The 22,378-nt window shown below is 53.3% G+C and overlaps 4 protein-coding genes across 4 annotated transcripts; 1 reads left to right on the top strand and 3 right to left on the bottom strand.

Annotated features, from left to right (window-relative positions):
• Positions 1-6,920: 6,920 nt before the first annotated feature.
• On the bottom strand, positions 6,921-9,547 carry PV07_08713 (uncharacterized protein; the record flags this gene model as incomplete). Its single annotated transcript, XM_016395907.1, has 2 exons — positions 6,921-9,370; positions 9,439-9,547. 2 exons carry the CDS (start codon positions 9,545-9,547, stop codon positions 6,921-6,923), a joined length of 2,559 nt encoding a protein of 852 aa, XP_016245763.1.
• A 3,830-nt stretch (positions 9,548-13,377) lies between these two features.
• Positions 13,378-13,854, bottom strand: PV07_08712 (uncharacterized protein; the record flags this gene model as incomplete). Its single annotated transcript, XM_016395906.1, has 2 exons — positions 13,378-13,560; positions 13,621-13,854. The coding sequence occupies 2 exons, from the start codon at positions 13,852-13,854 to the stop codon at positions 13,378-13,380; spliced, it is 417 nt and encodes a 138-aa protein (XP_016245762.1).
• A 941-nt stretch (positions 13,855-14,795) lies between these two features.
• On the bottom strand, positions 14,796-15,960 carry PV07_08711 (uncharacterized protein; the record flags this gene model as incomplete). Its single annotated transcript, XM_016395905.1, has 2 exons — positions 14,796-15,003; positions 15,665-15,960. 2 exons carry the CDS (start codon positions 15,958-15,960, stop codon positions 14,796-14,798), a joined length of 504 nt encoding a protein of 167 aa, XP_016245761.1.
• Positions 15,961-18,653: 2,693 nt separating this feature from the next.
• On the top strand, positions 18,654-19,425 carry PV07_08710 (uncharacterized protein; the record flags this gene model as incomplete). Its single annotated transcript, XM_016395904.1, has 3 exons — positions 18,654-19,116; positions 19,162-19,279; positions 19,317-19,425. 3 exons carry the CDS (start codon positions 18,654-18,656, stop codon positions 19,423-19,425), a joined length of 690 nt encoding a protein of 229 aa, XP_016245760.1.
• Between the last annotated feature and the right edge of the window lie 2,953 nt (positions 19,426-22,378).

Genomic DNA, 22,378 nt, shown 5'->3' with positions numbered 1-22,378 from the left:
GGTTTCGGTCTGTAGGTATAGATACGGATGTAGTTAGGATTGCAGAAGATGTAGAACGGATAATCGAAAGAAGAGGGCGAAAAGAGGGAGGTATTGTGTCGAATTATCGGACACTCGTCGTACGCTGCTAATCGAAGTAGAAGTGGCAGGCATTGGGTCGATTGTATCGAATTGTCAATAAACGGAGAACCGTCGAAGCGGGAGGGCGAAAAGAGGCAGTTATTGCGAAGAGGTGGTGTCAAACAGGGATCGAACGCTGAGTTTGGGGGAGTTCTGTGTAGTGAGTGCACCGCAGTCACAGCGCAGCCTACAGCAGTGCAGCGTAGTGTAGCGCAGTTGTCACGGACCACTGATCCCTTGGGACTGTCACGTGCCACCTAGGATCAGATGTCTTGGCACGATCACGTGCCATTTGAGATATTGTTTCGCACACAGAACCTCAACCTTTTCAGATAGTCCTTCGTACTGCAATTTCATCAACTCATTGCCTGTTGAGGCTATCACATCGATTGGATCTGTGACTGTGATATCCCGGAAGTCTTTTCCGGCCGGCATAGTGCTGGGTGCAGAGTGAGTGCCTGGAAAAAGTTGAAATTCTGGGCGTAGCACAATCTCATCGTACTTTATACGCGCTACCCAAAGAAGATTTGCAGCATGAGACCCCAGCTTCCGTCCGCTCTTCCTCTCGAGCCTCCGCCCTGAACGATGATTCATGGGCATCGAGAAGCATCTCTTTGCTCTCCCGCTCCGATTCTGTATTTTGAGCCCGAAGGCTAGCCTCAACGGCTTCGAGCCAACGACTCACAATTTTCATTTTCTCTTCCTCCCCAGCCTCCGCCGCTCTTAGCGCTTCGTACGCATCGTGAAGCATCTCCTCGCTCTCGTGCCCTTGTTCGCTGCTGGATGGGTTTGAAGACATATCTTTCGCGCAGGGTTAGTTTCGTAGTTCCCAAGTACATAATAAAATAGTGTGAATGGAGGCCTCAATCTATAGGTGATGGTCTTATGGAGGTACTTACTGGATAGTGAGGATTGTGAATATGCAATATTAATTATGCTGGCTCGCACTCTCCGGCTTCTGGCGGCGCGGTCAACTCTTGAAAGGAGGCTTCGGTCTGTAGGTGCGGATACGGATATAGTTGGGATTTTAGAAGATATAGAACGGATAATCGAAGGAAGAGGGCGAAAAGAGGGAGGTATTGCGTCGAAGAGGTGGTGTTTAATAGGGATCGGACGCTGAATTTGAGGGAGCTTAGTGTAGTAAGTGAGTGCACCGTAGTCACAGCGCAGTCTATAGCAGTGCAGGCAGGGGAGGGTAGGGTAGAGGGAGAAGGGGGCAGGGAGAAGGGCACTCGCAGAATTTAGACTTTAGGTAGACGTAGGAACTCAGGCACCCGCAGAACTTCGAACTTTTTCCTGGCACCCAGCACTCAACTCTCTGTAGCGCACTCACTCACCCACCCACCCACATCTTGCAAACTTGATGGCGTACTTGTCCGAGTTCCATCGCCAGTTGAACTTTGCACTTGAACTTTGTCAGCGAAAACAAAACTTGCTCACTTGAAAACTTGCTCACTTGAGAACTTGCTCACTTGCCAACTGGAAACCCGCATTCCGGCACTGTTATCATGATTGCAGTCTTGGCCTGGTTGGCAGCCTCTTCTGCTCTGCTTGCTCTGCCTGCTCAGCCTACTATCCATGCCCTGCCCTGGTCTGTGCTGTTCAGCCTGGTCTGCGCTTCCCTTGCAATGTGACCTATCATATTTTGCCGTTCAAAAATATGATCTGCCAGCTTCGTCCTCAAAATATGACCTGTCAGTTTCCCTTCCTTGGAACATATGAGCTGTCACTTTTTCTCCTCGAAACCGTCCCCAAAGTGTGATATATCGTATTTCTTGACGGAAAGACAGCGCCCAAGTGTGACAGATCTTTTTTTTTGGACGAAAAACGGCATTTTGCACCCCAAAATGTGACCTATCGCCTACGCCGACTCTCGGAGCGGCCGAAGACCTGCAGCGGCGATTGCTTCTCTCACTTTGGTGTTGCAGAGCTACTTTGCGCAAATTCGCGCAGTTTTTAGCCAGATTTGCCCCAAATTGCCCGGAACTTGGCCAAATATGCCCTATTTTGGGCATCTGAGCTGCCTACGTGGCTGGCAGCCACCACATTTCGAGCCAGGTATACTCTTTCGGCCACGTGCAGAGAACGACCGTCTTATTGGCTCCATATCAGCGGGGTAACTTGCTCTCAAATTTTACACTCGCGCGACTGGCGCAGCTGCTCGATGGGTCTACGGGCTCACTGTTGGGACTTCTCGCTGCCGCTACTGGCGCATACTAACAGAGAATTAATTTGCTCAATATTTTTTCGTTCGCGCGGCTCCCGCAGGATAACGGGGTGCAACTCCCGCATTTGCAGCTGTTGATTCCGGGGTCACTAAGGGTCGAATTGCCCTAGCATGACTGGGCCATGGCACGCTATTCCTTTGGCGGATTTTGGACGCTAGCAGGTGCTACTTACACGCTGGAATGCCTCACAGGATTTTGCACACTAGCCAATACGATGATCCCTAATAGAACTTTTACACACTAGCGTATACATTATGACCATCCTGATAGGACTTATCACGCCAGCCTATGCATAAAATATCCCTAATAGGCCTTTTATATACTAACGTATGTAGTGTGACCATCCTATTAGTACTTTTATACACCTTTTTATACTTTTAAGACTTTAGACGCCCGCTTATGTAGTACAATAATCCCAGGACTTTATACGTTTACACATTCCTTCGTAGACTCTGGCCTTAAGAATCCCGTAGCTAGCTATATACATACTTAATTTATTAGCTACGATAAGGGCCTTAGTGCTAATCTCTATACGACTACCTTTTATAATTTCTAAGTCTAGCTACTAACTCTAAGCGAGCTAGACTATCGGTTCCATAATGTATTGTATACATCAGCTCGATTCCTACGTATGGACCTTACACTAGCTCGACGAATTATACTACACGCTGTGAGCGGTGAGTCTGCGAGCGCTACCATGTCGATTGCATACTACGCAAGTAAAGACTCGAACCCTGACGGGTCCATAACGCCACGTAAGCACTCTTTGCTTCTAGAACTTCTCTGCTTCCAGAACTTCCCCTCCGCCTCCAGGACGCATCCTCTCTGCTTGCCAGCACATTTGTGGATATGCCAACGCATTTGCCAACACATGCACCATGATGTGCGACGCTATTCCATACCGTGAACCATCTCACGCCATTCCACGCCATTCCAACCATCATGTGAACCCCGTCTGCCCAGCCAAACTCAACTCCAGTCCAAGTCGACATGGCCGTAGAACGCATCTACATTGCGGGGACAAAACGAAGCGCCCATTCCATGACCGTCGCGGCCTCACGACGTCCTCCAGATTCACCGCTACGACGCTGAATGCCGCTCTCAGGAGCGCATGTCAACTACGTGCAGCAGCAGGATGCGGTGTTGTGTCAGGGCCAGGCCTGATTTGTCCGGCGAGACCAGCTCGCACCGTGACCGACGCCTACAAATGCATCCCAGACCCTCAAATCTGCCTTGCCGTCGCTGCTCCTACCCTATGTCTAATCCTTTGGTCTCACCTGGTCCCTGGCATCGCACTAGTGGCACCGTAGTTATGCTTAATATGTAACCTATCATCTCGGTATCATCGTGGTTATGCTTGCTATAGCGTACTTCGGCTTTCGGTGGACGTAGTGGTGTCTCGCATACCTAGGTATTTTTAGGGCCGTAGGGCCTGCAGCTTATGCTATCGCGCTTCGGTGCCTTGTGTTCGAACTCTATGCGTTCCATTCTTATGCTGTCACTCCATTAGTGCCTTGGATTCTTACTTTCCATCTGTATCTTCGCTACCGAATCAGAGACAGCTCGCTCATGTAGACGCATGACCATTAGCACAGTCCTCGGGTCGAGAGCCACTCAGGCCGGCCAGAGGATTGAAGAATTCGCGCTGCCCACGGCTAAGCAAAGTGGAAGAAGTGAAAGTGGATATGATGTAAGGAATGGATATGCAAGGAATGTTCTTTCCTCTCTCCCTCCCCTCTCTCTCTGTCTCGGAAAAAAAAACTGTGGCCCCGTGAGGCAGTTCCCCCCACTCACTCATTACATATATGTCGTTGGGAAGCCGGCCAGCCTGCGTCCCCGCCATCCATCAAGACTCCAGGGCCATCTATATGATGTCACTGTTTTAACCGGCCCTCTTTGTCCGGTCGAGCCCCAAATCCCCTCTCAACCAACTCGAGTAGACTTCAGAGTGCTCGCCCCCCCTTCTTTAAATCGTAGCAGAACGCTTCGGGCCCCCATCGCACCCAGGCCCCGGCCGAGGTGGTCGCTGTTCAACATACACTGGTAGCAACTGCTGTGGCCTGGACCGGACACCAAGTCGTATTTGCCGCAACCGCCGTCCCATCTGTTGCAACCTCTGCCCCGTCTTCTGCAACGATTGCCCCATCTTGCACTTCACTTCCTTCCAAAAGGTCTCATCCGCCTCCCACATAAACTTGTAGCCTTGGTTGAGAGACAAGAGCGCCTGATCCAAGGTGACGATGGCCTAGAATACGACCGTCTGCTGAGCAATAGAGTTGATGAACTTCTGGAACACCCCATCGAGGCTCTGACAATCGCGCCAGAGACGGAAACATAAAGGAATGTCACGCGTAATGGCCGATATGCCGAACACAAGCAGCTGAAGGAGATGCCGTCGGACCACTTCGATCCACCCTTGCCTCTGCCAAAGCGTGAGGACCCTGCTGCAAGAGGTGCTGAGTTGGGAATCGGCAACGATCTTCGGTGTCTTTTCTAGGAAGGGACCGGCCTCGCTATTGATATAGCTGTCGGCACCGGGAGCATAGTTGCCATCGAGGTAGCCATGAATTTTGGGACCGGCCTCGAGGGTCGGACTAGACTTAACGGGAGCCCTCGGTCCCAGTTGTTTGATGCTACATCATCAGAGGTCAGTAAGCGTTCCACCCATTCATAACATAAGGTTTGAGAGGTGTTGGGCTGCTAACACGTTTTGGTAAAATGTCGATCGAGTCCTGTTGAGACTCTGTGTTCTCCCACGACAGCCACCACTGTGTAACGAACAGGCCCGCGACGAAGACTGCAGTCACCCCCATGCTGAACGGTATCGACAAAACCCTGAACTTCGGCCATGTGATGGAGCACACGCTGATGAATACCGAGACCGAAACCTGAAGACCCTTGGCGGCGGCAAAAAGAAAGTTCCCAGGACCGTCCGACTTTCGAAGCGACTCCTTAACAAGCGCGAGAGACTTCTGCCTTGGCGCCTCCACTGTCTTCTCTTCGATCCAGCCGAATACGTGTTCGACAATGTGGGTGGTGAGGGCCGCCCCGAGCGCTCGGACATGGCGGCCGATGCCGAGCTCGACGATGGAGTTGATGAACTCCGAGACGCCGACAGAGATAAAAAAATTCAAGAGCACGCTGAGCTTGAACCATGGAAGAAAATAGGACTGAAACATAGCATTGAGGATGGCCAGTGTTAGATACCACACGATTTCTCTAAGCTTTCGGACGGTGTGCTTGTCCAGACGCTTGTCCATTCCACACATCAGACGCACCACCAGGCAAATTGCGCTCCAGGCAAGGGCGAGGCGATGGCGGTATAGATGGTATCGAGGTAAGGTATCGGCAGCCACATCGCCGGTAGGGGGTTCCATGTTGTCATTGTTGTTTGTGGTGTCTTGCCCATTGGTGTCATCTTTGCTGGTGGTATGGCCGTTGGCGGTATGGTTGTTGGAGGCACGGCCGTGGTTGTTAGAACGGTCGTCGCTACTGTCGCCTTTCGTCAGACCCAGAAGTGACGTTCGCTCGGTCACCATTTCGATCGGTATGGACTATGGATGGGTAGTTCGCTGGCTAATGGCACTGTCGGTACTGGTCTGTCCAGCAGTGCGGAGCGAATGAAATCGGCCGGGACAAAAATGCCCGTGGCACGCAGCAACGCGGCGACAGGAAGACGGAAAAACGAGGTTTTGGAAGACGCAGAAACTGAATAGAGACAACGTTTCAACCGGCGAAAAACGAGAGAGACCACGGGAACGGGGAACGGATAATGATAAAGAAATCGATCTATTGACGCATACATACCACACCGATAGCCAGGTGCGAGGAATTTGAGACAAGTCCCCTCTTCAACAGATATATTCCCACCCTTGCAGGCATGGTCGGTCGAGCCTCGAGCTGATGCAGGCACTTGCGGCCGCCACTCATTCCTAATTCACCGCACTCATAGCCGCACCGTCATACCCTGGGTGGTGGTAAACTGGTCTATTCAGCAACTCGCGGTGTTAACGTGGCTTCCTCATTTATTAGCTGACGTGACTGGATGATCTACGAAGGAGAAGGGAATCTCTGACGCGACGTTGGTGGATCTTACTGGGCAGACCTTTCCAACAGGACGACGCGCTCCGTGTCGGTGGCCCAGTCGACGAGCATCCATTCGTCCTTCGCCCAGTCCCTCGCCGCACACGCCCCCTCCTTCGTCCAATTCCGTCCATTTCATTTCCCTGTCACTGCATATTGGGGATTTCAGCCCTGGCCGCACGCAGAACTCATATACCAGAGTATATGCACGCACCGTCTGCATGCATTCACCATATCTCAAGGCGTTCGTTCGTTTTAGCGAATTATTCTCGTGGCAAAATAATGCTAAGGCTGGTGGTATAATCGCTGATCAAGAGACTATGTCGAACTCATGTTCCTGAAGACCTGATATGGTTGGATTATGGTCCATGGATGAGTTTGTCAAGCCCGAGTGGCCCGCGCCAGAGGCCCGCGCCAGAGGCCCGTGCCAGGGGCTTGTGTCAGAGGCTCGCTGCACACGTCTGAGCAGGAACACACCCATTGCTTCATTTACCACGAGCCTCTCGTTATTATCTCGCGCTCTTCCTCCTCTTTCTTCTTCTTGTCACGCGCCTCCTTCACCTCCCAGATCTTCCTCTGGATCTTCCTCTTGTTCGCCTTCAGCTGCGCGGTAGCGGCCAACATCTTCTTGAGGGCCTCCACTCCGAGCGGCATGGTGTCGCAGTTGTAGCGGTATGACAGCGAGTCCGGCGCCTTCATGCTTCTTTGGCTCCTGTTCTGACTCTTCTCTACGACGACAACAGGGTTTTTTCCTTCTTCCTCGTCTGCTATGGGGCCCGTCCACCGCGGCAGGGCGCCGACGCCGCGGCGCCACGCCAGCGCCGCCTTCTCGTCGCCGGCCGCGAGGGCGACGGCCTCGGGATCCAGCACAATGAGCTCCCCCTCCTCGGTAAGCGTCGCCATGCCAACCCGTAGGCGACCGTGGTCCGGCTCTCGCAGGAACACGAGCGTGTGCTCTCCGTGTACGATAGGGTAGGGCCCGCGCATGGGCAGTGAGTGCATTTCCGTGATCTTACCGCCCATCAGCTCCCGCGTGGCGAGGCTGAAGGCCTCGGGCGGGAGGGGCCCGGTCACGATATTTTTGGACTGTTCGCTCCCCGTGGCCATCAGCAGTGCGAAGGCCAGCGTCCACCGCTCCGATATACCGTCGTACCCATGATCGATGAAGGATCTGTCGGACATGAACCTCTCGAAGCGCGCGATCGACGTGTAGAACTCGGCGAGGGACCCCCAGGCAGCGTCGTGGTACGGCAGCGCGACAACCTGGGCATGGGCTTTGTTCCCGTCGTCATAGTCGTGGATCCCACCGATCGTGCTGTAGCAGCAAGGGTGTAGCATCACGGCCAGTGTGTCGAGGTCGACGGCCTCGAGGCTCAGCTTTCCCGCAGGGATCGACAACTGGCCGGCCAAATCTGGTTGCGGAGCTAAAGGGTCTACCTCTGTGGTCCCGAGCATCATCCACATTACCTGGCGGATCCTGACTGGCCACGGCGATACAATGGGCGGCGCGGGCTTGTACGGGTGCAGGCTCTTTTGGGAACGATGGGTATGGTTGTCCTGCTCGGCAAACGTCTCCAGAGGCGTGAGAAAGCCAGCGCGGGTTGTGACCTTGGCAATGCGGCCCTTTGAAGCCTGGGCGACATCCTCCCGGGACAGGCCCGGATTGTGCCAGATGATGAGCTCATCGAGCGTCGTTTCCGCGACGATGGCGACGATGTCGTCCTTCCCGAGCAGCCGGTTAAAGGAGATGTCGAGTACCCGGAGGTCCTTGGGCGCTATTTTGTACACAGCTGCGTTATGGGCGAGGGCGCCTTTCACAAGCTCGACCACCTGCTTGCCGGATAAGTCCCGGAACTGGTGTAGGTCAAGGTCTTTGATGCCCGTTTTGGCGAATATGAAGGCGGCCAGGATCAGCGGTACGGCTCCCGGGTGCTTGGGGGCGAAGTGCTCTGGATGCTTGTCCATGAAGCACTTGAGGAGAGGCCGATAATTCTTGTGCTGCCGCTTTAGGTTGCCCAGAGTCTGTGGGGAATAGGAAACCAGCAGGTGCTCTATGAGGTTCCAAACGCGCTGCTCGTCCTCGTTCGGCTCCGCACCCCTCTGGCGCTTCCCTGACGTTGATGCAGTCTGTTGCTTTGTCTCTGGTTCAGGAACTTCAGGCGATCCTTCTGTCTGGGCCTCTGTCTTCTTCAACGCAGATGCTTTTTCCTCTGCTACCTGCCGATTCTTCTTCTTGGTCTCGGCGACGTCGTCGTAGTCGGTTGCGTCCGTGTCAACGCCCGAGTCGTCGTTGTCTGAATCGACTGATGGCGGCGGTGGTGGAAACTTGGGCCACACCTCGTGGATCGCGTCGATTGACGTCACCGGGGCAGGCTCGTACTCCCCTTCGATATACACACGACCTCCGTCGCGGTCTCCTCTGTTCGTCAGGTCTAAGGCCTTAAGCCAGTGGTGCCCGTCCAGCGGCTGAAGCCTGAGGGTGCGGTATAACGCTTTTTTCCCCCCGCACGAGTTTTGAGCGGGCAGAATCATGGCGTAGGAGTGGTCGGTGATATCGATGATGGTACATCCGGGCTTCCACATGTACTTGCCGCCCCAGTCGGGGGCCGCGTTCCACCGCCGCGTGCAGAGCTGATGCAGGAACGAAGAATCCCAGCTTGTCGTGGAGGCACCCAAGTACAGACACGTTTGGATGAATGGGAACCGGGGTGTGTGGGCCTCGACGCACTCCTTCTCGAGCTTGCGTATCTTTTCGTTCAGCAGTCGTTCTTGGACATGACGCCAACGCGTGGGAAGGGGCCGACGCTCCTTTTCGGCAGCCCAGTATTCCTCGTCCGGATTCCGCTCCCATTCCTCGTCGGAGATGTTCTCTGCGTAGGCCAAGTCGAGGGCGACATATCTCGGATTCTTCTTAAGCAAGGTCAGAACTCTACTAACCACTGCCCCGTCCGGCGTCAGCAGCTGTCTTTTTTTTTTTTACAGGATATATAAAGGAACAGCGTCATACCACAAAGCGTTGACCAGCTGGGTTCGGCTCTCGGTATCTGAATGCAGGCTATGCAGCGGCGCCGCCCGTTGATCGTCGCGATGATGTGTATTGGGTGTACGAGGCCCATCGTGGTCAGTGGTCACAAGAATGGAACCAGTAGAATGATGAATCCAGCTATATCACGTTGCAGAGATGGTGGCAGGGAAAGAGAAGGCGAAGAATAAATGAGAAATAAAAAGGGAGGAGACAACAACAAGGAGACAACAAGAAATGCAAGACGCGGGTGGTGCTGAGCAACGTGAAGTTGCATTCCCTTGGCGCATTCCCATGGCGCATTCCCGTGCCGACAGGGATGGACAAACAGGGGTCCCATCGTCTCGATACGGAAAAAAGGCCGGGGAAAACACCTGCGTTGTCATTGGTGAGGATCGTTTCCGATGGCAACATTGCGAGCAAGAGGCTTGGGGAGCAAATGGTCATGACAGAAATAAGCCGTGACTCGAGCGTTCTTTCTTGTTCATCGCTCTGCGTGTGGTGTGGCACGTGGCCTCCGGGACACAGCCTGAAGTTGCATCCCGCAACGTGGTAAATAGCTTTCTTTGACAGTGGGTTTCAAAATCAAAACTAGTATTAAACTAGTTTGTACGTTCAATCTCCAAAGGTAAGGCTACAGAGGTAAGGAAATGACTAGTGAGACATCATTCATTCATCCATCTATTTCCATCTTCTCGACATCGCCCTCGTACCCTTCATCAACTCCCTGTGCGTCGTCCTCCTTATCGGGAAAGTGAAACCAATCCCATTCCATCCTACCAATTTGCGCTCTGTAGGACTCCTTATCGCCATCGGTCATGTAGTCCGCCACGTCCACAGCCTTCCTCATGGCTGAGAATACATGCTCCCAGGGCTCTTTTCCCCCCGGGTTCTGCGCGAGCGCCGGCACCTTTGCCTGCAGGCGGTGCAGCATCAAGCGCTCGAGATCGTATGCGTTGCGGCTGTGGGTCTCGAACGGGAACGGATCCACATTTTTGCGGACCGGGACCTCGTGAAATGGCTTCTTGTCGTATTTCCAGGATGAGATTTCAATGTCCCCCGGCTCCTGGAGGGGTGTCCCCATTAGGCATAAGAGGCTCAGGAGGGAGGCGCCCAAGGGGAGCGTGACGATGGGAGGTGTCGTCCAGAGCAGCAGGCCGACGATGCCCTCATGGTCAGACCGCACGATGATGTTGTCGGCGTCGATGCGGGGGTTGTGCAGTGCCATGGGCCAGTCCTGCGACTGCTGCTGCACGTTGATGTTGCGGCGGCGGCGGCTTGGGAGTTTTTCGCCTTTTCCTTTTTCGCCTTCCGACCCCAATGCCAACAACGGCGCTGCGACCAAGTCGACCAAGTCCCACAGGATGCTGGCGTATTTCTGGCGGTGCATTCGCATGCCCAAATAGCTCGTGTCGGTCGAGAACGGCTGCCCCGCGGGACATTCAATCCGCCATACAAACAGCTGCGGGTACCCGGGCGACAAATCCATGGACCCGACGTAGGTGTAGTCGGGGACGAGATCGCCGTAGACGGCCCGAGCGCAATCGAGCTGGCCGTCCTTGTCCAGCTCCTCAAAGGTGAGGTAGAACAGGGTCATCATGCCATCATCATCTTCGGCCTCGACTTCGGCCTCGACTTGAACCATGTAACCTTTGTCGAACTGGAACTGGGAGGGGTATGCCACGATGCCGGACGGTTGCTTGAAACCAGGCCCAGACGGCCACTTCCAGTCCGATCCCACCTCGTACGGGCTCGTCTTGTACCGGCTTTTCATATGGACGCCCGAATATTCGCTCTTGCAGAAATCTTCACAGGCCTCTCGCTTCACGTGCGGGTTGCGTCGGAAGAATTCAATCACGCGTTGGAGCGCCTTGGGCTGAAGCTGCGGGAAGTTTAACAGGTCTGCTCCCGCCTCCAACTCGGCCTTCGTAGAAGAAGTATCATCGTCATCGTCACTGTCGGTGACACCGTCCGAATTACACTTCTGCTCCTTCTTCTGCTTGTCCATGGACTCCAGTGAGCGCGGCTCACGTCCCTCGTCGATACCGTACAGCTGCTTGAGCAGCTTCGGGTAAAGCTTATCATTAGTCCTGACCTCTTTGTCGTATTTATCCACGTCCAGTTCGCCCTGATATTTTTCGACCAGCATTTGGTACTTGTAGCTTCTTGGATCTCTCCCCGTATCCTCGTCGGAGGAGGAGCGCAAGAAATACCCGTTGTCGAAAGCCGGATCAACTGGTTCCGGCAGCTCGGGGTCGGACGAGTCGTCGTTAACCACGTCCGGGTCCGACAAGTCCATGTTGTCATCGGTCAGACCGGCGTTGTCGCCTAGCTGCAAGAGGAGCGCATTTTCACATTCCTCGAGCACAGCATCGCAGTGGGTTTCCCAATCGTCCCTGCCGCAAAGGAACTCGGTTTCCAGCTTGGGGTTCTCATCGCCCTTGCTGTCTCCCTCGGCAGCTAGTCTTTTTTTCTCTGCAGCATATGCAACGGCGAAAGCCCGGGTAATAGGACGGTAGTCACGGGACTTGGGTTCAGGCGGCATGTCGTTTTCTCGTCAAGACATAAGCTAGATAGAATATATCAAATGAATAAAACTGAAGAGGAAGAAGAAGGAGTTGGTTTGGGAGGCGTGGGCCAAAAGAGCGGCCAATTAAAACAAAAAAACTGACGAATCAGAAACTGACTTGGTTTGGAGCTAAAGAAACGCAGCGTGCCAGACAAGCTTAGGGGGAGATCGTCTGCAACGGGATGTTTACGACGCGACGTTGGTTTGTTTCCCGGACAAGCATGCTGACCACGCATACTTGCCCAACTCGGTGGTATGCGACATCAATAAATATCCAGAACAGGACACGGTAACTAGCTGCGTTCTCGAATTCCCGATCACTGTTGCACCATATGTTTGCCGAACCACACAAGTCGTGAGATTTACACTATTAACCGAGCGTGGTCAGGAAGTTGTTACAAAAGAGCGCGTGGTATGCAGCCAATACCCGTTCGAGATGAAGGAGTTCGTTCCACCGGAGACGGTCATTAGCGGGACTAACACGATTAATCAGACGTTTATGAACGTGTTCTTGTGTGTGCAGGTCCCGAAAAAGTGGAGAAAGTATCATAATACTTCCGATACTTTCGATACTTTCGATACTTTTCGATACGGTATCAAAACCACCCTGAAAACGTCGACTTGAGGGAGATGGACATCCAGGCTATCCGCTGCAGCAGTACTATATGTACCGCCGTGTTGACGACTATCGCGCCAGGAAAGGCTCAGATTGCGGGCCAATATGTAGATGATCGGTGTAGGCGAGCGCAAATTCTTTCAGACTTGGATTGCGGACCTAGCTAGTCAGACGGAAGTCATCGAGTTTTGTTCCTAGTGTTGCGACTGCTGTCAATGAAAGAAATTATGCTTTCTACTTGGACATTCCATCGATTCGAGATTTCGCCACGAACTATGTCATGCTGGCCGACTTCCCGTTGCATGACCCGGCCCAGTATTGCACTCGACCAGCATTGGGACGTGGGCTTCAAAATCGCGTAGAAGGCGGCCCAGACCGTCTGTGCACAGTCGACGTTCGGACACTGGTAGAAGAGAATCGAGTAAACGTGGCGGGTGCATGGCGATCAAAAGATTCGTAGATACAAGGTTGAGTCGGTTAAGGGGAACCAGACGTGCGCTCATCTCATGAAGATTCTTCTTCGACGGCGTGTGAGTGCCGCTCACGCACAGCCATGTAGGAGAGGACTCTCGAGAACTCAAGCTGCGCGAGATACACCGCTTCGGCTGGGATGGACGCGAGATAAGATGCTCTGATGTCTCCTGGCACATGGCCGTCAAACACAGGGCCTGGAATGTTTGTCATAATCCTGTCATGGGTCAGCTAGGCAGCCGTGGCAGATCGTGACAAAGACGCACTATTACAAAGTAAAAGCCGGCTTGATGATCGGAGCTACTGAGCCGTCCTCACGCAACAACTCTAGTGATCCTCCCAGCTCTGACAGGTCCTTGGCCACAAACTCGTCTTCAACGGCAGGGCAGGCCTTATATGAGCAGAGGCTATGTGACTCAATACATCTCAGGGAAGGATGAGATCCGATACACTGTAATACGTACGCGGTGAGCTTTTAGTCTGGAGCATACATTTTTTTGGACCGACATACCAGATACCCTTTCCTTTCGCAACGTGTGCAAAATTGATCCAGGTGAGGAGGACAACGCATCGAGCGTTGCAGGTGTCGCGGAGATGGTGTGTCCAGATCCAGATACTTTGAGGCATCTGTAGCGGCAGTCAAATGACCCTTAAGTTTGGCAGTTTTCACCACAGGCAGCTCATCTGGCGCTTCGATAGTGTCAGTGAGGCCATTCCCAGTCTGCGGTCCAGCCACCCGGGGCATGCTCTTTGTGCTAGCCTACGTCGCCACGCCATAACGCCCTCCCGAGTGTGCACACGATTTCTTGGAAATGCCCCGTGCTCGACGTATGTCGTGTATCTTCTCTTCCAATCGCGATCGCGAGCGATGAGTCTGCTGCGTCTGGGGCGATGACCTTCCCCGGAACTTCATTGGACTCGGTACGTTCGCACACGGAAGAAACGAGGCAGCTGAAGCGTTCTAGAGGCGGATGCCGAAAGGTCTGGGAGGCAGTCTGGAGGATTTCTCGGTGAGAGGTAAGGTTCACAGTGGAGCTCATACGCCTTGCGAGCATCGCCTGTAAGGAGTTCTGTCGTGGACATCGTGTACCTCACGAAGTTGGTGCCTCAATCCAGATAAGAACGAAAGGTTGGTCATCCTAGCTGTCGGAAAGTTCAGCATAATGCTAGCCCACATTGCCAATATGAGTTCCCAGTGACGATGCTGATCGAGTTCATTGACTGTCCGCTTTCGACTACTGTGCCACTGGAATTGACGTATAACCAGGAGCGAGATCCATTCTGAGCCTCACGGTTTGACGGAGAGCCCTTCTCACCCTTTGTTCCGCCTTGATTTCAATGTCGATTAGGCAGTATCTCTCACTGTCCTTCCGCCTCCGCTCGACACAGGAAGGCCGGATCACTGCCGGTAGCCAGATCAGCCCTGAATACACTTGGAGAGTCATTGTTCATCCACGTCTCAGCATTGTTCTCGTTCAAGTTTAGGCTTCTCATAAGCGAATATTGCGAGACTTTTTGGCTTAGCGTCATAGTCACGACCCCCAGTGCGTTTCAGAAGTCGAAGTTGCCGGTTTCCAGCTTAATAGCCCGCTTGAAGTCCGTCATCGACGGCCTAGGTAGTCTACGAGGTCTCTTGCCTCGTAGGTCGAAGGAGGCGCCGCCCAAGACGTACGCTTGATGCTCCGCCTAGCCGAGGTTGTACCACGAAACGGCTTGGGCGAGTTGGTCGGACGAGGACGTATAGACGATGCGTTTCTGCGCTAGGATTGCGGCCACGAGATACTTGTCCGCTTTGTCTGTAGGAGTTGGAGAGTCGGTAGCGGCCGTGAGGAATCCAAGGTCGACCTTGTCGTCACCGGCGGCGTGATGTGGAAATTCCTTGGAAGCATTGTGCCTGGAGCACCAAGTTTGATTTATCGCGTAGTTCCAGGGTTGTAGATAGGCGTGGATGCGGATGTGTAATTGGAGCATTTATTACGTGCATGTGCCGAGACCAGGTAATCCGGAGGGAGAATAGGAATGACCATATCGACGGCGAAGTCGGTGGCGCCGCCCTTGTCCACCGCGGCCATAGACCTGTGAGCACAACGCGCGCCCTCGCAAATCCGCCGGACCGTGTCTGAACGAGCCTCTACTTCTTCGACGTGGGCCCAAAGTCGGCTTCCACAGGCTGACCACAGCTTTCTGCCCGGCGTAATCCACAAACACCTAAATGCCGTGCCCAGGCTTTAGCAAGAGAACGGCTACTCCTGAGAAGCCCGCGGAGGATATGTGTGCTTTGATGATAAGTGCAGCCGGCCGGTTGGAGTAGCCTCGTGGGCGTTATATTCGTCATTGTGTTCCCTGTGGGCACCCTCAGGTTACAGTGGCGCTGGTCGATCGCTTTCAAGGTGCACTGGATGGTCGAACTCTTCGCGATTAGCAGGTTTGGAGGCACGCGTTGGAGTGACAGAGGTTTGGTGGATTCGTCAACAACGCTGGAATAGTTGTAGGTGCGGATACCGATGTGATTAGGATTGTAGTTATATCACCCCTGAATACACTTGGGTAGTTACCGGCGCGTAATCTGAGGTTGGAATAGTTGCAAGTGTAGATGCAGATGTGATTGGCATTGTAGCCAGGTTGAACACGCTTGGCTAGAACTTGCTTGCTGATCACCGAGGAGGACAGTTGACACTTCGCTTGACGCTTTGTCAATATCATCCATATCATCCATATCGTCAGTGACGGTACCACTGTAGGCAGTCTCATCATCGATTCCAATGTCTCCATAACCGCCTTCAAGGTCTTCGTCCATGTTTGGCGGGACTTCCTCATCGACTTCATTGTCATTATCGGAAGGAGTGGCCATGACAGAATAGTTACGCTTGATACCACGAGTGCGACGAGCAGGGCTAGCGAGCTCTTCTTCCCCAAGCTTGACAGCAACGTTCTTTTCTGCAGGGAGCCACAGGCCTTGTGATGTGATACCTCCTTGAAATAGAGGTATTGTTACAGGCGTGTCCTGATGCCCAACGATAGTTGCAAAGCTAGACCGCCTTGTCGAAACATGTCGCACACAGCCGGCGGCCGATGGTGGTGCGAAGAACCCCATAGCTAGCTAAAACTAGGAAGGCGACAGATGTAGTGGGGGACTCGCTCGTCTATTGGGAAAAGGGTATTCTGTGGAAGTATCTGGCTAGGTCTGAGGTTGGAATAGTTGTAGGTGTGGATGCGGATATAGTTGGGCTCGGCGACACTTAGAAGGTTCTTCGTCTTCCCTGCCTTGGGTCTGACGACCACCCTATCCAAGATACGGTGGCATTGACTGGCAAAAGAGTGGCGAGCCCTCGGGTCGATAACATTACTCCAGCTCTCAGCTTGCGACCTTGTAAACACCCGATTTGCCAACTTCCAATACATCTTTCTTCACCATAGACGCCAGAAACTCATTCAGCTCCTCGTTACTAAAGGGGAACCCCCCCCCCTCCAGGACCACAATAGATAAGGCTTTAGAAGGAACCATCCATCGTTGTGCTCTGTGCCGGGGGGTCACCGGTGGCGTAATCTGAGGTTGGAATAGCTGCAGGTGGAAGTGGATGTGGATGTGATTGGCATTGTAGCCAGGCGGGATACGCTTGGGGAGTCACCAGCGGTGTGATATAAAGCCTTAAGAAATAGAAGTATTGTTCCTGGAGCACCAAGTAGTCTGGAGGGAGAATGCCCGTGTCGGCGGCGAATTCAGTTTCGTTCCAGGCATAGACTAAATCTTCATCGCGCCAACCGAGGTAGATTTCTTTGAGAGGGACCTTAACGCCGAACTTTTTGAGCAGTTCACCGACTGCACCCTGATCTTCTAGCGGCGCCGGAGGGAGGTTCTCTTGGTCGTGATCTGGTTTGTGTTGTGATCTCGAAAGATTGCGAGTGCCACGGAAACCACCTCCGCCTGCAGTGGGAACACCGAGGCTGGGATAAATTCAGCTTCAGCTTCAGCTCTAGCGGAGGAGCAGCTAGATGACAGCAGCACCCACCTGCCATGTGATGTTTTGGGGGGAGGGGGAGGCGGGGGTGGAAGGCGCGGTGTTCCCAAGTAGGTCGTGGAGGACTTTCGTGTAGGAAAAGATTCAATCAGTTGAGCCCGCGGCGAGAATACAAGCACAAGTGGCAGGTGTTGTTCCACGAGACTCAAAAGCGCGACGACGAATTCCCTGTGCATAGGATGGCGGAGCCACAGAACTCAGTTCCTGGAGGTTGTTGATGTGTACTCCGTAATTCCGTGCCTGCGCCTCTCGGCCCCTCATTTCGCAAAAGATCCCTCAGCCTCGTCGCCACAAACACTGCCTCTTATTGGTTACCGCCACCCAGCCTCGTCGGCGCATGCGCAGCCCAAACATCATCTTATCGCCACCAACACTTCCCCTCATCAGTTACGGCAACCCAAATATCATCTCCAGAAAGGTGCTCCCTGTTGCTGTTCAGCATCTGGGCCATCTCATGACATCAGCAGCAGCATCGCCGTCCTCTCTACCTCGAGGATCCTCTCAAACAGTCGCTTTGAGACTCTACCTCCGCAAACACCACCGCGCCAGCTCTTTCGGAAGCAGCTCAAGACCTCCAAGAATGTTTCACAACCCTCGCGAGAACGCCTCTTTCCCGATAGACGAACGAGTCCCCTCCTACATCGGTCGCCTTCCTAGTTCCAGCTGGTTGGCCATGGAGTTCTTCGCTGCAGTAATCGGCGCTGTGTGCGTGCGGCGTATTTCGACAGGGTGTTCTGGCCTCTCAACTATGCCACTATCCTTAGCCATCAGGACACGCCTGCAACACCGGAAAAGACTACGCGAGAAAGACCTGGTGCTCCAGGAATAATACTTCTATTCTCAAGGAGTTTTCACATCACGCTGCACCGGTGACTGCCCGTATTCAGCCTGGTTACAATCTCAACCACATCGGCATCTACACCTACAACTATTCCAACGTTATTGACGAATCCACCAGACCTCTATCACTACAACGTGCCTCCAAACCAGTGTGGTCGGCGCTGGTGCCACCGACTTCGCCGCCGACACGGGCATTCTCCCTCTGAATTACCTGGTTGGGATAAATTCAGCTTCAGCGAATGCGAAGGAGAAGTTAGAGCTGGTAGGGGCGCTGTGCATAAGTGGCATTTTTTTGCCGTTTTACATTGCTTGCAGGGTCGTTCGCCATCGCAATCAAGACTTTCGCGAAGACATCGGTCGCACTTGCCGTCTGGTATAATGCTAGGGACATTAAGATTAGACGGTACCGATGCGATAATGAATTCATTCAAGGAATTATCATCTTGTTCTGCGAACAATCCGGGCTAGAACTCGAGCCTACTGTGCCTTTTTTCTCATTATCAGAAGGGCACCGCGGAACGAGGACACCGAACAACCAGGAATAAGGCAGCAGCCACGATGCAAGACCAGACTGTCTGTACTCAAATCACGAATATTGTCACCGAGAGAGGCAATAAGCTGCTCCGAACGGGGAGGATACCAGAAATCCTCTGGGTGGAGGCAAGGGTGATGTGAAACAGCCCAAATGGCTGATCAAGTCGACCAGAAGTACTTCAAGGAGCTCGAAGCATACAAGTTCAACCTGAAACTCTACGAAAAGCAACAGGAAAGAGTTCGCAAGGTCAAAAAGCCCTTCATCAAGCTTATCGATCCCTCGATCCTCGGAGAGATTTCGGGAGCGCAGCCCCGTTTCACCAAAGGCACAAACATACATACGGCAAACACTATGGCGCAAAAGAGGAATATGAGGCAGAAAAGAAAAGCAACACTCGGAAATAAAGAGGCATGGCTTACCCTGACTAGCCACTATCAGATGAACCTGACTATGCAAGAGTCCCTGGTGCTCAAGGAGATCCGAGAAGTCAAGCTGGCGGATTTCAGGAACATGCAAGATTACATCACTAAGCTCGACAATATCAATGCCGACCTGAAATCACTCGGTCCGACCCACGAGCTTCTCAAAGAGTGCTACAAGTTTTTTTTTCTTGGTAGGCGTTGCCGGCGGTGGTCTTGTCTGCAGCCAATCAATACAGGTGGCTACAGATACATGCCAAAGGGGAAGTGTTTGGCCAGGGGCCAACAACAGTCGGCGGCTCAGGTGAGCTCGCTCGCTCAGCATTATGTAGATTCCATGATTAGGCCGGCTTCAAAGTGTGGATTGATCTCTTTCTGTTGTCTTCAACCACAGCTATCCCGACGTCTTGGTCTCTGGAGCCCTTCAGCCGGAGCTGGTAGCGTTGACACCCTCTTCTGCTCTACACTGGTCTGCCAGTTATAACCTTCCTAGCGAGGCGTGATCTCTTCCTAGGTTTCTTAGGGACTTCCTCTTCACCATCTTCCTCTCTTACGACTTTGCGGTTTCTCCCTCCAGCCTTCTTTGGTGGAGCGGACTCGTCAGACTAGGCATCTTCGTCCTCGTCTTTGACCTTGCGGCGTGAGGCTTTCTTACCTCTCTTCGCTTTGGGTTCGGATGGGGTCTGCTCACTCTGGTCTGTTCTGCGAGATCCCGACGTCTTATCTCTGCAGTCCTGGCCTGGTTGGCAGCCTCCTGTCCTCCTAGATCCTACTGTCTTGTGTCTTTGGGTCCTTTAGTCGAAGCTGGCAGCGTTAGGCAGCGAGACCTATCGAGAGCGCTCGACACCGACAGCGGTCCCAGCCCTCTTACGGAAGGCCGTAAATAGCTGGAGTTCGAAACGCTGGCTTCCGGGCTCAGCCTTTTCAGGTTCGACCATTTTCCTCCGCTTCCCCTTTTCTGTAGAAGAGAGAGCTGGCGCTTTTCTTCAACTTTACGTCGTAAAGCATTCGTGGCCAACCACACTCAGTCAACCCCAAGGCACGTATTATGAACACGACCACTCCAGGAGAGACAGCGCCAGCGATGTATCAACAGACTCCGTTGTCCACTGGGGTCTTGCTCCTGCAAGTTATTTCTCCCCGGTCCCTCCTCACAACCTAGCAGCGCTCACATCATCTTTCCGCATCATCTGTTCCTGGCTCCTACGCCAGGCGAAGGAGAGCGATGGGAAAAGGCCGGAAAGGTTCGTTCTCCCCTTCTTGTTGTACAGGGTCTTCCTGTCGCGGGACGGGCTGCTGCACCGGCTGCCGCTGCCGCTTCCTCCCAGTACTGAAGGCGCGGGACAAGAAATTGCTTAAGTAGTTCGTGGGGTGGGCGGCAGCGAATGCTTATTGCCATCGGATTTCAACTCGTCTACTCCACAGGCGCCTACAAATCCTAGAATTCCCTGTTAGCATGGGAAGCGGAGACATAGAGTTCCTGGAGGTTGTTGATGTATAAGCAGCTGTGAAGGGTAGGTTTTTGCCAGCCTCGCCGCCACCAACACTGCCCCTCAAGCCGGTTGTTCATCCAGCACCATCGCGGGTGGCCATGTCAGAAGTTGAGTTAAAGCTCCTCGCTCATACCGGTTACTAGGATGGGCGCTAGGCCAAGGGTTTTCTTGGAGGATGAGGCGGAGGACGCAAACTCGAGGAGGCACAGGCCTGTTTGGCCGAAACGAAGGAGGGCGCCGCCGAGAGCCATGGTGTTTGGGCGTCGATCGAGAGTTGATTATCAAATGGAGGGCTTATCCACCTGAGCTAGAGGATGATATGAAGAAAACGGAAGTACTGGTCTGGGTTGAGGTGGCTGGTGAGCCGGAGCCCAGCCAGCGCCCCGGGCTTTGGGCCGGCAATGGCTGCGAAGGAGCAACCACACAATGTTGCGGAGTGTGCCGGCCAGTATGTCGTGTCCTTGATTCCAACGGAAACTCTTCAAGGAAGCTTGAAGCAGAACCAGACGTCGCAAAGGACACAATTAGAGACTTGGTTGCCGTCCTCCTGGCCTACCAGAATCCAATCAATATTCGTTGCTGATCGGCACATAGTCCGAGTGAGGTTTGTCCCGGGGAGCATTTGCCACACTCCCGAGCTGCTTCGTCCATCCCGCATGGCTTTCCCATACCACGATCACCATCTCCTGCTTGGGATTGGATGGTTTTTTTTGCAGCCACCCAACTTCCACCGCCCCTGCAACCCATAGGAGTATCTTGTCGGCATTATTCTCCCAGACAAAGGCTCTCGAGTCTCCCGCCTCCGAAACCTAGCCTCTCATTCTGCTTTGGTGTCAGGGAGTGGGTGAGAGTCCGGGACGGTACCAGAGGCTGAAATCACCAGCAAGATGTTTGAACTCGACACGAGCATGTAGCAGTGGCTTGTCGGGTCTTAGACAATCCTCATACACAGCAGTGGTGGCTCAACTACTTGGTGCTGTTTCTCTTGACCTCACTGCGCGGTGTTTCCCTCGTTCAGTCTTGCAGCCTACAACCACAACTTTTACAATTGCTCCTCGCCTGCCGAGGAACCACCGCTCCAAAACGGAGAGGATGCTCTGGCTGACTGATGGTGGACCAAACAGATCCACGCCCTGCCCGAATACCAAAACCAGGAGAAGGTCATGGGAGTCCCTGTCCTCCCGTTCGATAGCATCGTTGAGATATGGATAGAAAGTGTCGACAAGTATGTACGGCACGTCAGCCAGGAGGATATTATGACGGCGCTTGCTGGTGAAGAATGCCCTCCCTCTGTCTCTATCAGACCAGCTTCTTGTGCCAATGCTGCATCTCTGCAGCCGACGAACAGCAGTTCATGACTCACGAGGACGCTTTCATCATGGTTGGTTATGAAACACTCGAGATTGGTGTTCAGATCTCGAAATCTTCGCCTTCTAGCCACTGTTTGCACCGCCAATATAGCAGATCGTGCTTCTCCCCGCAAGCCAAACTACCCCCAGGTGATCCTTTCTCCCGCCTATTCCCAGGCATGTCAAGCAGGACCCTCACCCCCATGGTCTTCTCTTGACAGTAGGCCAAGTACCCAGTAGGTGGCTTTGCGGGCGGATATGGTCAGCAGAACGGTAACCCATTTGGAGCCCGACCGGTGGTGCAACAGGGCGGAAGCCTGATTGACTTGTAGACCTGGGGAAGTACGATTTTGTTGACATTTTGGGAGGGGTCCCTGGCTAAGAGACGGAATTCTTTTGCATATCGATCACCGAGCTTGAGATCTATCGATATAAGGGCAGGATGCTCGCGATCGACCATCATTTATGCCAACCCTCTGATATCATACGACTATTGGCCTGCCGCGAAAACCCTTCGACCGCGTCGACTCAATAAGTAGCCTCTAATGCAAGAGAGATAATACAATTCATTTCATACCTTATAGAGTACATCCTTGACGTATAGGATCAAGTAC

The sequence above is a fragment of the Cladophialophora immunda genome (genome assembly GCF_000835495.1).
Source record: "Cladophialophora immunda strain CBS 83496 unplaced genomic scaffold supercont1.5, whole genome shotgun sequence".
Classification (NCBI taxonomy): domain Eukaryota; kingdom Fungi; phylum Ascomycota; class Eurotiomycetes; order Chaetothyriales; family Herpotrichiellaceae; genus Cladophialophora; species Cladophialophora immunda.
Note: the sequence above shows the minus strand (reverse complement) of the source record. Positions and strands in the feature narration are given on the sequence as shown.